The sequence below is a fragment of the Branchiostoma floridae genome, chromosome 3, assembly GCF_000003815.2.
Source record: "Branchiostoma floridae strain S238N-H82 chromosome 3, Bfl_VNyyK, whole genome shotgun sequence".
Classification (NCBI taxonomy): Eukaryota; Metazoa; Chordata; class Leptocardii; order Amphioxiformes; family Branchiostomatidae; genus Branchiostoma; species Branchiostoma floridae.
Window position 1 is genome coordinate 31,846,931 of NC_049981.1, and position 12,183 is coordinate 31,859,113.

A 12,183-nucleotide genomic window follows, 5' to 3' on the forward strand; every position below is an offset into this window, starting at 1 on the left:
AGGAAGCGATGTGGACTCTGCGGCCTTTGACCTTCCTGACGGGTCCAGCCCTGACCCCTTGCTGGGGGCCAAGTACGTGCCCAGCAGCATTGGTCAGACCAAGACAGCCAAGGAGGTAACAATCTTGTCTTCTCTGCTCAACACTGGGTGTTTAGCCCCATTCAGAGTTACTGGGTTCAAATCCTGTCATGCTACCAATCTAGTGCCCTTGGAAAAGGCATTTCACAAGACTAGTTTATTTTCCTCACTCTATGAGGTGTAAAAATGGGTACCTGACTTTGGTCGGTAGGTAAAAGGTGGTGGAAGTAGACGGTTTAGCTCCTCCCAATACTAACACTATATAGACACAGTAGATACCTTTTGCTCTATAGCCTCAAAAAAGGACATATTTCTGAATAAGTTGACAAATTCCTTTAGTGATAATGACACGCTTGAATTCAATGTAAACATCAGCCAGGATTAAAAGTTGATCATCTTTACCTTGCAGAAGAACGACCTTCAAAACTCGGAACTCCCAGTATCCTCCAAGTTGAGCAGGAAGGCACCCCCCTTCCTCGACCCTAACCACACCCCCTCCCCCTCCCCTCCCCATGACTCCCCACCCCCTTTACCCACGTCTACCCTACCTAGAGATTCCCCACCCCCTCTCCCAAGGTCGCCCCTCCTGCCTGGATCTGAAGGTCGCCCCCCTCCCCTCCCCACCAGCCCTCTCCCTGACAGTGATGATGATGATGATGTGACCAGCAGTAAGATCTCCTGGGGGAGTGACGACGACCTGCCCATGCCTAGTGACACTGAGGACCAGCAGTGTGAGTAAACAGCATCTACATCAAAAATTAGTCACTCAAGCAACTGAAAATGATTTTGAAAATGGTCAAGATGTCAAGATTTCAGGTAGCATTCACTACCTTTCCTCAGTGACACTGATGAAAGGTAGTGTATGCTAAGTTTGACCATTTCCAACATCACTAACAAAAGGTAGTGTTGAAACACGAACATTTCCGATATCATATTCAGTTGCTTGTTTAACTACAATTTGACATATATTATTACTTGGATGTCTTAAACTTTCATTGACGTAGACTACATATGGTTTGTCTTCTGTACTGGAAGGTCTAGAGTTCGAATCCCAGCTGATATCGCTCATCAGACTTCTATATGTTATTACTGAACCCCCGTCACACAGCTCAAAATCAGTCAGCTGGCAAAAGTAGCTACATGTACTCACCTGTGTCTTTCTGGTTTCGATTTTTGGGGCATGCATGTGTTTTGTTTCTTGTTCCTAAATGTCTTTGAAAATCAATAAAAATTATGACATTGTGTATTAAGAAAAAACAGCCACCAGTTCATTCATTTGTGTTTTCTATCCCCCCAGCCTCTGGAAACCCTCCTGCAGCCTCCAACGTTCTGCTGACAGAGAGCGATCTGGAGGACATGGAGGTGGTGTGCCCTCCCCCGGGCAGCAGGTACTCCGGAAAACCCCTGCAGAGCCTCATCTCACAGCTCAAGGGCAAGATGGAGGCTGATGAGCCCGTGGAGGAGTACAAGGTGAGAATTAAAGCAAAATTTGTTTGTTTGTTTGTTTGTTTGTATTGCATACCCGGTAAACTACCTCATAGCATAACACACTGGGTTTGTACTTGAACAGTACAAGCTGCATATACAGACAGATTTATTTGATCCACTCACACCGGGAAGGACCCCAATCCTTTTTAGGGTGGTAGGTTCTTTTTAACGTGCTCGAATGTATGAATGTGTCAAGCCGTTTAGTCCAGTGCAAAAAGCAGCTTGTACCAAGGAGCATGTCCTCCATGCTTGTACTTACTACAGTGCAAAAAAAGTGTTATGGAAAACAAGCAAAATGATGGAAGAAGTGTTCTACTTGACACTACAATTATGTTTAATCATACGTTTCAGACAGCATCCGCTGTCATTCTTCAGTGATTGACAAACACATTCAATCACCATGACAGTGGATGCTGTCTGTAATGTTTGATTAATCATTGTAGTGTCAAGTAGAAAGTTTGATTCAACTTCTTCTATTGAATTCCTGGATGAGTGATTTGCACAAAGAAACCAAAATGATTGGAGTAAAAAGTCTAAAAGAAGTACTTGTAGTCTGAAACAGTTCAACAAGGTCAAAATGTTGTTGCGCGACGGTTCCTGTTCCCCAGGCCCTGAGGCAGGTGAAGGCGACGGATAACTGCGAGGTCGCAAAGCAGCTGAAGAACCGCGACAAGAACCGTTTCCGGAACGTCCTGCCGTACGACGCCACCAGGGTCCAGCTGGGGGAAGACGGGGACTACATCAATGCCAGCCATGTCAGGTTTGTCTCTTCCTTCTTCTTTATCTGTATCATTTCACCGACAAGTGAAAAAACGAAAAACATATAAGTTACGTCCAAATTTTCAATATTTGCTCAGTGCAGTACATCTTGATCATGTATAATAACCTAGTCTCACGAGACATTGGAAATTTCGAGGTACACATTTTACTTGTTTTCAATGGTCAATGGTCAAAGAATATTCTATTACCCTTAGTTTGTCATTATTTAGCCAAGAACCCCAGATCGCTACTTTGGTGCATTTCAATGGGCTCTGCAGCTACAAGTAATTCATCAAAACATACCTATGACACAGGAACTACATTGTAACTGAAAAATGAATAACAGAGGAATAGAAATGACTTTGCATGCAAGAATCAAATTAACAAATTATTTGAAATCAGAATAAAACAGTTGCAGTCTTTGTCATAATTGAGGTGGAACATGATGCTTTTTAAGTAGCTATTAGTGCAATGTGGCTTTGCATATTGTTATGGCTTACATGTTTAAGCAAAGCACACTGGGTCACCTCTTCTGTTTTAGATACAGCTCTTGTGTATGCAGAGGTTTGACGTCTTAGGCTGATGATTAGGCTTTCCAAAGTCAAAGTGGACATTGTCATGACTGGTGTTTTATCCTTCCTCCCCAGAATCCCAGTGGGTAGCGACACGTTCCACTACATCGCCAGCCAGGGCCCGCTGCCTGTCACTGCCGGGTCATTCTGGCAAATGGTGTGGGAGCAAAGGGCAGAGGTCATCGCCATGGTGACCTTGGACATGGAGGGTGGGAAGGTAGTACAGTGTTTTTTAATCATTTGTCTATTTTAAACATTTATTGATTGATTGATTTATCTTAAACTGTAAAGAACAATGACGGCCTGCTTCAGTAAACATTGATTGATCATCATCATCAGTCGGCTGCTGTGCAGTCGATCACAAGTCTTTTCCACCTCAGTCTGTCCGCAGCCAGTGCAGCAATAGCGAATGGGCTCAGGTCACCCTCCGCGTCCCCCAGCGGCAAGGATGATGATGATAAACCATTTATTTTGAATAAATTTTGGAAATGTTATCTGGTTGTCTAATTTTCATTGACGTGTCAAGTAAAAGACCTGTTCTTCCCCCTCTCATAGGTGAAGTGTCATCGCTACTGGCCGGACTCGTCGGAGACTCCCCTGACCTTCTGGAACAAGTACGAGGTGAGCCTGGTCTCCTCCCAGGCGCTGGAGGACTTCAACATCCGCACTTTCAGCCTCAGGGACATGGAGGTGAGGCGGTTTCCATGACAACGTGTAGGATTCAAAGGGCAGGGTTCAAAATACTTCCTATGGCCAGGTTGCCCAGAAACATTTGAGGTTGCCAAAGGTTGAAGGTGCTGCAAGTGAATTATCTCACTCACTCACTCATGGCAGGGTATTGTCGCTCTCTCTGAGGAACCCCTCCCTTGAACTACTCCAGAAAGTGGATTCTATCCAAAACGTCTGACCGTTTCAAAACCATATCCAGTTGCTTGAGTAACTATTTTTGGCGTATCTTATTACCTGGATGTCTAACCTACATCGACGTACTCCAGACTCTTATACTACAGGTTTATGTGGAGCCCACATTTGGTGATGGGCAATGTTGATTATGATTGTTTGAAATCAGCAACCACTCTAGGGGTGAGAAAACATGGTTGCCAAAGACAGGTGGTTGCTCAGGACAGGGTGGGATTAACTGATAATAAGAATATAAGGGACTATTTCAATGTGGCCTGTATCGTTGTTACCCATCTTGCAAGGGTTGGACGTTGCGAGATGTCATTCAGGTCTGATAGCTGATCTCCAGCTGCCTCTGTCCAGGGGGTTGGCTTGTTGCAAGTTCAGTTTTCGAATTTCGAATGTTCTCTAAACACAAAATCGTTAATTTTCCAGACGAGCGAGGTCCGCTCGGTGACTCACCTGAACTTCACCACCTGGCCCGACCACGGCGTCCTCAAGTTCGCCGACCCCCTTCTCCGCTACACGCGCGTCATCCGCAGATTCCACCAATCAGGGCCTGTCGTGGTGCACTGCAGTGCCGGGATTGGTCGGACGGGGGTGCTAATTCTGGTCGATGCTGTGATTGGTCTGGTGGAGAGGGACCAACCATTTGATGTCCAGAAGCTGGTAGAAATCATGAGAGAACAAAGACAAGGGATGGTGCAGACAAAGGTATTGTTTGGAGAGGGGAGCTGGCTATTGTTAACAAATGCAAAACCTAACAGACAAGTAAATAAACTTTTGTAAGGTCTTTTACAACTTTTCAGAGAAAAATTACCTACTGTTGAAATCTAAAGCAAAACAAAACTTTATTGACAGACCAAGAGAACATGGATTTCTACTTTAAAGGTATTCTACAACTTTAAAACGGCAAAAGCAAATACTATACATTTAGTAGAGTTAGCCTATTGTACATATTTATAAGTCTACACGATATCATGTGTCATCATGTAGTAATAAAAATTTGAGTACATGTACCATTTTCAACTTTTCACTGACTAACTTTGCATTGTGATGTGCAAGAAAGTTTACTACATACATGTATATGTAGATTTGAAATTGTAGTGTTTGAGGATATGCACTGTTGAAGTGCTTAGACTTAACTTGAAGTTAACTTAGATGTTCTACACTATAAGCACTGTCAAGATCAGGAAAGGCTTTAAGAAGTAAAACCCAAAAAAAATCTTGTTTTTCTTGTTCTCCATCTTTTACAGGAACAATATGTCTTCTGTTACCAGTGCTGCCTGGAGATGTTACAGAGTCTCAAGTGAAGATTGCCGAGCCAAGACTTCTCAACATGGGTTTCAAGAGTCTCTAGCCTTGCCAAGATGTCTTAAGAAAACTCTCAACTGAAAATTATTAAGCCAAGACGTCTTAAGAAGTGTCTGAGGTCAACAGAGAGGTCTCACAAAGGTGTCTTTAGAAGATTCTCAACTTGAAATAGTCAAGCCAAGATTTCTCGAGAAGTTGCTCATCTAGCCAAGATGTCTTTGGCAGACTCCTAGCCAAAGATAGGCAGTACAAGACTTCTCAAGACTTAGCAAAAGTGTCTAGCATGTCTTAAGCAGAATCTCAACTTAAGACATAGTCAAGACAAGGTTCACAGATGAGTATATAGCTGAGATGTCATAGGCAGAATTTCAACCAAAGATAGCCAAGTCTCCTCAAGGGGAGAGTCTCAAGTGCAGTCAAGATGTCTTAAGATATTAACCATTTCGACCACTGCTTGCCAGTATGAAAGATGCCTAAGCTGGCCAATGTTGGCCAATGCAATATCATCATATAGGCTTTGATTTCTGCATACAACAATGTATGATAATATCATGTACATAAGCCATTGTCTCTAGAAGTGTGTTACATCTCATTGGACGGGTATTAGGTGATTTTTTACAGGGAATGATAAAAATAGCAATTGGTGAATTCAATGTAGATTTGTGCCTTTTTTTATAAAATCATTGAGGCTTAAGGACTGGCCTCCAATACTGAACTATGTCAATGAATTCTGTACATATGATAAATTGGGAGTGAAGTGCCTTGCTGATATTCTAGCCTTAAATTTGTGGGGTTTATACAAAAAATTGTAGCAATAAGCCACGTCACAGGCTAAATTGCACATGCTCAGTCAGATGTATTGTGGTTAATGTGTCAAAGTTGAAGGGTCATGAAACATTTGTAAATCATCTGGACATGTCCTGACCATAGTGTAGACAAGAACTGTTTACAACTCAGGGGCTTTCACCTTTGACATATGTCCCACAGTTCATCTTGTTGCACATGTGTAGATTAAACCTTGAAACGGCTTATGTTAGCACAAGTTGGTGGAAGGGAAAACGATTATGCAATATAAACTGAACCTTCAACAACGGTGCATATTTAAATTTGATGGGTGTGGAAAATAACCAATAAGCAGAGGTCGATGAAGCATATCTAGTAATTCTATGTCTGTTTGAATTTTGTATATACATTTTGTAAGAAACCATTTTAGTATACATAGTTAAATGCACAAATTGTGCATGGAAATGTAGCTTTTTATCATTTTGTACATACCTTGGTTTTAACTAGTATTTTGTGGAACTTCTTGTGTAGCATTTGCTTTCTAGATCTTGCTAACTTTTTATCAATCTATTTCAAGTGCTGTATTGTTGGTTTTATTTTTGGTGACTTTCCTTGTCTGTTTATGGCATCCTTTCCTGTATGTGTTTTTTTTAGATTTGAAAAGAATTCAAACAACCTTTTACTATTTGAATTCTTAGTCACAAATGGTGTGCACCAAGACAATGTATTGCGTCTGTATGTCTCTATAACTGTCTCGTATTCCGTCCTTTCTCATTTCTTATATTGTCTGCCTCTTGTGCAAAACTGTAGGATAGGCTGTACATGTACGTGCAGATTCTTGTAAAAATGGTGCACACTTGCCAATAGAAGTCTATGAACTAATTCTGATTCCCTGTGTGTTTATTTCTCAATTATATCACTCTCAATAACTCACAGCATATAATTAACATTTGTCATTTTGAATCGAAGATTGGCTTTCTAGATTTTAAAGGTAATGCAATATGAACTTTACATTGGATAACATTTTTTATGATCAGTCCAATACCAGATTTATATTCATTTACATGTACGTGATCCTTTCGTCCATAGCAGACGTATCAACACTTACGCAAACACCAACAAAGGGTACTGTACACTTGGTGTGCCTGGATTGAAAGGGCGTTTTACTAATCTGACCCCGTCTTTGTCAAAAGCACAAAGAAATTGGCTTCTATTTCAGCAGTAGACTTTAATTACATTGCAACATTCCCTTGGTGAGCCGGTGTAGTTTTCATGATCAAGATCTTTTGACCCACCAAAGGCAAGTGCCATGCATCAAGACCAGGAGAGAAAGGCAACCCCTACTCGGCTTACTTCTGCTTTAGTGTTAAGGAATCGGGAGGGGGTAAATCAAACACTGGGTACACCCACGTTTACAACGGCGAGTGTAGCGACTGGACCACTTTTAAGAAATAAAGGGAGAGTACTTGAAACTCGTCAGGAAGATTGTCAGGAGTCGAGAAGCCATGGGGATGAATCTGAAACTCCTGCTCATCTTGGTCGTAGCAGTGGCCATTATTTCGGACTCCGGAGAAGCCCACAAAAGAAGAGGCTCGAGGCGCACCGGCTTTCACGCCGACGGAAACGTCGCAGAAGCACGCGTGCCGCGGGACCTTGGAGCAGGTGTGTATACAATACTGTCTTGATCTATCAATGTTCACACGAAGTGTGGTACCGATATATACAGAAGAGTTCCGACTACCAAAGAAAGTGCCAAGTAGTTTTAAGGCAAGTTGGTGCTAAAAAACGTAAAAAACGCGATCCGTCGCTTCATGGTTAGATCAGGGCAGTAACGTTAACTGTTCATGTTCCCAGATGTTCCACATGTGAATGATGCGGAGAAGGCTGAAAATCTCGCCAAGCTGGGGAAAACTCCCTGACCCGCAGAAAAACTAAAGAATGGTATGTTTGCAACAATAGCCTTGTTTCTTGAATCCATTTCATTCTTTTAAGCATGTACTATGGTATCTCCTGCTGACCAAGCGAAACTAAGTTGCGGCATCGATTTTTCGGCAATGTCAAGAAACTGCGGTATGAATACTTTCTTCATCACTTCATTCACGACCGTGTATACTGTAAGATACATGAATGCCTGTCTGAATACTGATTGATACTGAAATATACAACACTGTTTAACTCCATAGATTGCTGTCTGACGGGCCTCGTTTGCTGTGACGGTTGGAGGATGGTGAGACATCACCCAGCGCTGTGCAAGTTTCATTACGTAACTGAGTCCAAAGTCTCACTAATGTCGGAGGCCCGCAGTGTGCTTGTAGCCGCAGTTGCGAAATTTGAAGCGCTTCAATTTTATCGGCTTCAGCTTGTTGTAGTTTAAGCTCTCTGTAGTATGTACAAATAGTTGTTGCTCACCAGAAGAGACAAGTTCATATTATATGTAGTATCATGCATTTTCACAAACAAGAAACTGTGAACATGATAATCGTAATGTAGAGGCATCAAGAGGTACATTGACACGACAGAAGTACAGTGACTTTTGCCACAAACTCATCAAAGTAAAAGTAAACACAGGTAAAATGCACGAGACATCGCATGGTCCAGTATAGTACTAGTCAGTTTGGTTTTGTAGGAAATCTTTAACCTGTTTAGTTCCATTCTGTGTCAATTCCTACAGTAATATTAACGTAACACAATGTCTTTCTGCCAGCGTTCTGAAGATCTGCAGGGTTTTACAGGTCTCAAGATAAGTTCTGCGTGATCACCTAAGAAGTCTCTCCAAAGAGATTATTCTTACAGTATAGTGATGATTTTCATTATATTTCTGCGTGTAAAGTGTGAATAAAAGCCTTTGGTGTTCACTGCTGAGTTTCTCTGCTTCATTCTCCTTGTGCAGGGTGGAAATGTGGTAGACAAAATACTACCATTTTAATGATATAACTTGGTTTGTGTGTATGTTTGCGTGTGTTTGAGTTTGTGTGTGTGTGTGTTTGTGTGTGTGTGTGTATGTCTGTGTGCGTGCGTGCGTGCGTGCGTGTGTTTGTTTGTGTGGGGACATTTCATTCGGACCGTTTTTGTTACCGGATCAGCCCTGTCTTGTTGCACAGCAAACAGTATGCTTCTGTCAAAATAACTATTCTACCGATTTGATCCTGTCTTTGTCCAAAACAAAAAGGAAGCAGCTAGGCCTCCAGTTTAACGTTTCACCAGAATAATTCCATTACAGTGTAACATTACCTTGATATAAAGGCAGGTAGTTTTCATATGGGTTCTCTTGACCCAAACTACACACAAAGGCCAAGGACAGGTCAGGAGTACCTACTCAAGTTAGCTATAAGGTCTATGGTGAGGTATAATGGCACTACTGGCTTACATAACACCCATGTTTACTGGGTGTACAGTTTAGCGCGTCATTCAAAAGGAGGATCCTTCTGTACACATTACACCTATCAACTACCAAGTACGCCGGCCGTGTTATCTTTGTCCTCTGTTGAACGGAACAATACCAGCAAGGACACAAGACAGATTGGTGGAGTTCAGAGTTAACACAGAAAATATTCGAACTTGCGACTGGCTACTGATCTGTGAATGTACATTGATTCACCATCTTGAGCAGACTATCGCGGCCAAATAGAAACAGTGTAACTGTGTTTGATGGTAAAGGAGTCCTGTAGATTACTACAGTAGATCTATAAGAAGTAGTCTTGAGAAGTTCAAATCTTACGCAAAAGTAACATGAGTAGCTTCTCATGGACACTCTGTGACCTTTGTGTGTATGTGGGTTCAACTTTGCTTAGCACATTATTTTCATGTCATATTGCCCGCTGTTGTGCTCGTATAGGACTGTTAATCGAAGATTGGCTTTCAAGATTTTAAAGGTAATGCAATTATGGACTTTGCTCTGGGTAGTATTTTACTATAATCAGTGTAATACGTGATTTAACATGCATTGGCATAATACCGGTCATAAGCCTTATACCGGTCGATTAAAAATAGTGGAACTTAAAGAGATCTACACATGCAACAATAGTTATTTCTGAGGTATGCACACTTCAGACATCTAGGTGTCCAATACATAATTTACAAAGCATCGATAACACTGCATTCGAAGACAACAAGGCCAAAAGTTTTCAGGTCATTTTCGGGGCAGGCGAGCTCGTCGTGGGACAAACACACTGTCACGTTCATCGCCAGATTTGTAGATAATAATCACATGTGCTCACGGCACAAGACGAGCATGATTCAACAGCAATCTTGAATTTCTTTTGTTGACCTACAACTCGTGTAAAAGTGTGAGGAACCGTTACATTATCGCCCGGATCTACGGCTGAATGGGTCAAATTGAACGTACGCCGCCATTTTCCCGCCATTTTTAATGCTACGGCCAGCAGTAAAGTTTTACGTCATAGCGGTTGTGACGGACCAAAATTAAATGAAAATTCTTGTCAGTATACGCCCATTTTCTCATGACTTTTTGTATGCTCATGCAGATTTTTGTTTTGTGCAACTACTAACAGGAAAGAAAGGAACAACAGAGGATGTATAAACTTTACATAGCGGCAGTTAATTGTGCCGTGTTTCGTTCGACCGGTATAGTGCACCCCCTTCCAACCACGCGCCCGTTCTCCGTGCAATTCCGCGGTGTGTTCCAATTATGATATTATGTTTTTAGCAGGACCAGAGAGACAAAATAATTTACACAGAAGAAGTGGCAAAGGTAAGCTGTAACAGCAACATGTAACTGGAGAAAATGATGCGTTGATCATTTGCCAAATTAGCATTGCTTGAGAAATTGCAGTAAACCGACCGGTATTATGCCAATGGATGTTATATTCATTTACATGATCCTTTCGTCCATAGCAAACGTATCAACACTTACGCAAACAACAACAAAAGGTACACTTGGTGTGCCTGGATTAAAAGGCAATTTTACTTAAATCTTACCCCGTCTTTGTCAAAAACAAAAAGGAACTGGCTTCCAGTTGCAGTATCATTTACAGTATTCCATTCCCTTCGTAAAGACGGTGTATTTTCAGATTCAAGATCTCTTGACCCAGCAAAGGCAAATGTAATTTATCAAGATCCGGAGAGAAAGGCAACACCTACTCAGCTTACTTGACTACGTCAGTGTTGAGGAATCGGGAGGGGGCAAAGCAAACACCAGGGCACCCACATTTACTACAGCAAGTGCAGTGACTGGACTACGTTTGGCAAATAAAAGGAGAATCCACTGTCGGTCTTTGAAACTCGCCAAGAATCTTGTCTAGATTCCGGAGAAGCCATGGGAGTGAACCTGAAGCTCCTGCTCCTGCTGGTCGTAGCAGTGGCCATCATTTGGGACGCCGCTGACGCCCAGGGGCCAGACCATGAGGGAGGTCGCGGACTTCACGCTGACGGTGACACCGCAGAAGCGCGCTTGCCGCGGGATCTGGGAGCAGGTGTGTATACGAGCCTGTTTCGATCTAGTTATCAATGTTCTCACGAAGTGTTGTACGGATACAGAAGAATTCCTACTACCAAAGAAAGTGGCAAGTAGATTTCTGGAAAGCTGACGCTAACGTCAAGGACATGCAGGATTCGTTGCTTCATGATGAGATCAGGGAAGTAATGTCAATCAACTTCATGTCCACAGATGTTCCGCAGGTGAATGATGAGGCGGAGGAGAGGGCCGAGCTGGGAAAAACTCCCTGAGCCGCACCGACTTCGGCTGCTGGTATGCTTGCGACAGTTGCCTTGATTCTTGAATCCATTTCATTCTTTTAAACCTGTACTATGGTATCTCCTACCTTCCAAGTAAAACTAAGATGCGGCATGGATAATTTTTCTGCATCGAAAAGAAAACCACAGTTTCTTTCTTGATCACTTTTTGCAGACTGTTGAGTACAATGCATGGATTCTTGTCTGAGTACCGAATATACTGAAGATTCAATACTATTAATTTAAAACTCCTTAGATTGCTGTCTGACGGGCCTCGTTTGTTGTGACGATTGGAGGATGGTGACAAATCTCCAGTGCTGTGCATGCTTAATGACGTAACTGCGTTCGAATATTCGATCTAGTGTCAGAGGCCCGCAGTGTGCTTGTAGCCGCAGTTGTGTGAAATTTGAAGCGGTTCAATTTTATCGGCTTCAGCTTGCTTGAACTCTCGGTATATGTACAAATAGTCGTTGCTCATTATAAGAGACATCAGTAGAGTTCATACTACATGTAGTGCCAGGCATTTTCACAAACAAGAAACTGTGGAAAACATGATAATCGTACTGCAGAGGCTGCAAGTGTACATCGACACGACAAA

General features: G+C 42.3%; 1 protein-coding gene and 2 long non-coding RNA genes across 3 annotated transcripts in view; all 3 read left to right on the forward strand.

Moving 5' to 3' along the window:
- Positions 1-6,757, forward strand: part of LOC118411836 (tyrosine-protein phosphatase non-receptor type 13-like) — a 57,974-nt gene extending 51,217 nt beyond the window's left edge. The window contains exons 48-55 of the mRNA XM_035814324.1: positions 3-115; positions 488-809; positions 1,376-1,548; positions 2,175-2,326; positions 2,973-3,114; positions 3,453-3,587; positions 4,233-4,511; positions 5,054-6,757. Of these exons, the coding sequence (XP_035670217.1) occupies positions 3-115; positions 488-809; positions 1,376-1,548; positions 2,175-2,326; positions 2,973-3,114; positions 3,453-3,587; positions 4,233-4,511; positions 5,054-5,110 (1,373 nt within the window). The 3' untranslated portion in view covers positions 5,111-6,757. The remainder of the gene's footprint in view (positions 1-2; positions 116-487; positions 810-1,375; positions 1,549-2,174; positions 2,327-2,972; positions 3,115-3,452; positions 3,588-4,232; positions 4,512-5,053) is intronic.
- Positions 6,758-7,263: 506 nt separating this feature from the next.
- Positions 7,264-12,183, forward strand: part of LOC118411450 — a 10,901-nt gene continuing 5,981 nt past the window's right edge. Inside the window, exons 1-2 of the long non-coding RNA XR_004830671.1 lie at positions 7,264-7,556; positions 7,749-7,835. This is a non-coding gene — a long non-coding RNA (uncharacterized LOC118411450). The remainder of the gene's footprint in view (positions 7,557-7,748; positions 7,836-12,183) is intronic.
- LOC118411448 lies at positions 11,035-12,024 on the forward strand. Its single transcript, XR_004830669.1, has 3 exons — positions 11,035-11,326; positions 11,521-11,601; positions 11,842-12,024. It is a non-coding gene; the product is annotated as an uncharacterized LOC118411448 (long non-coding RNA).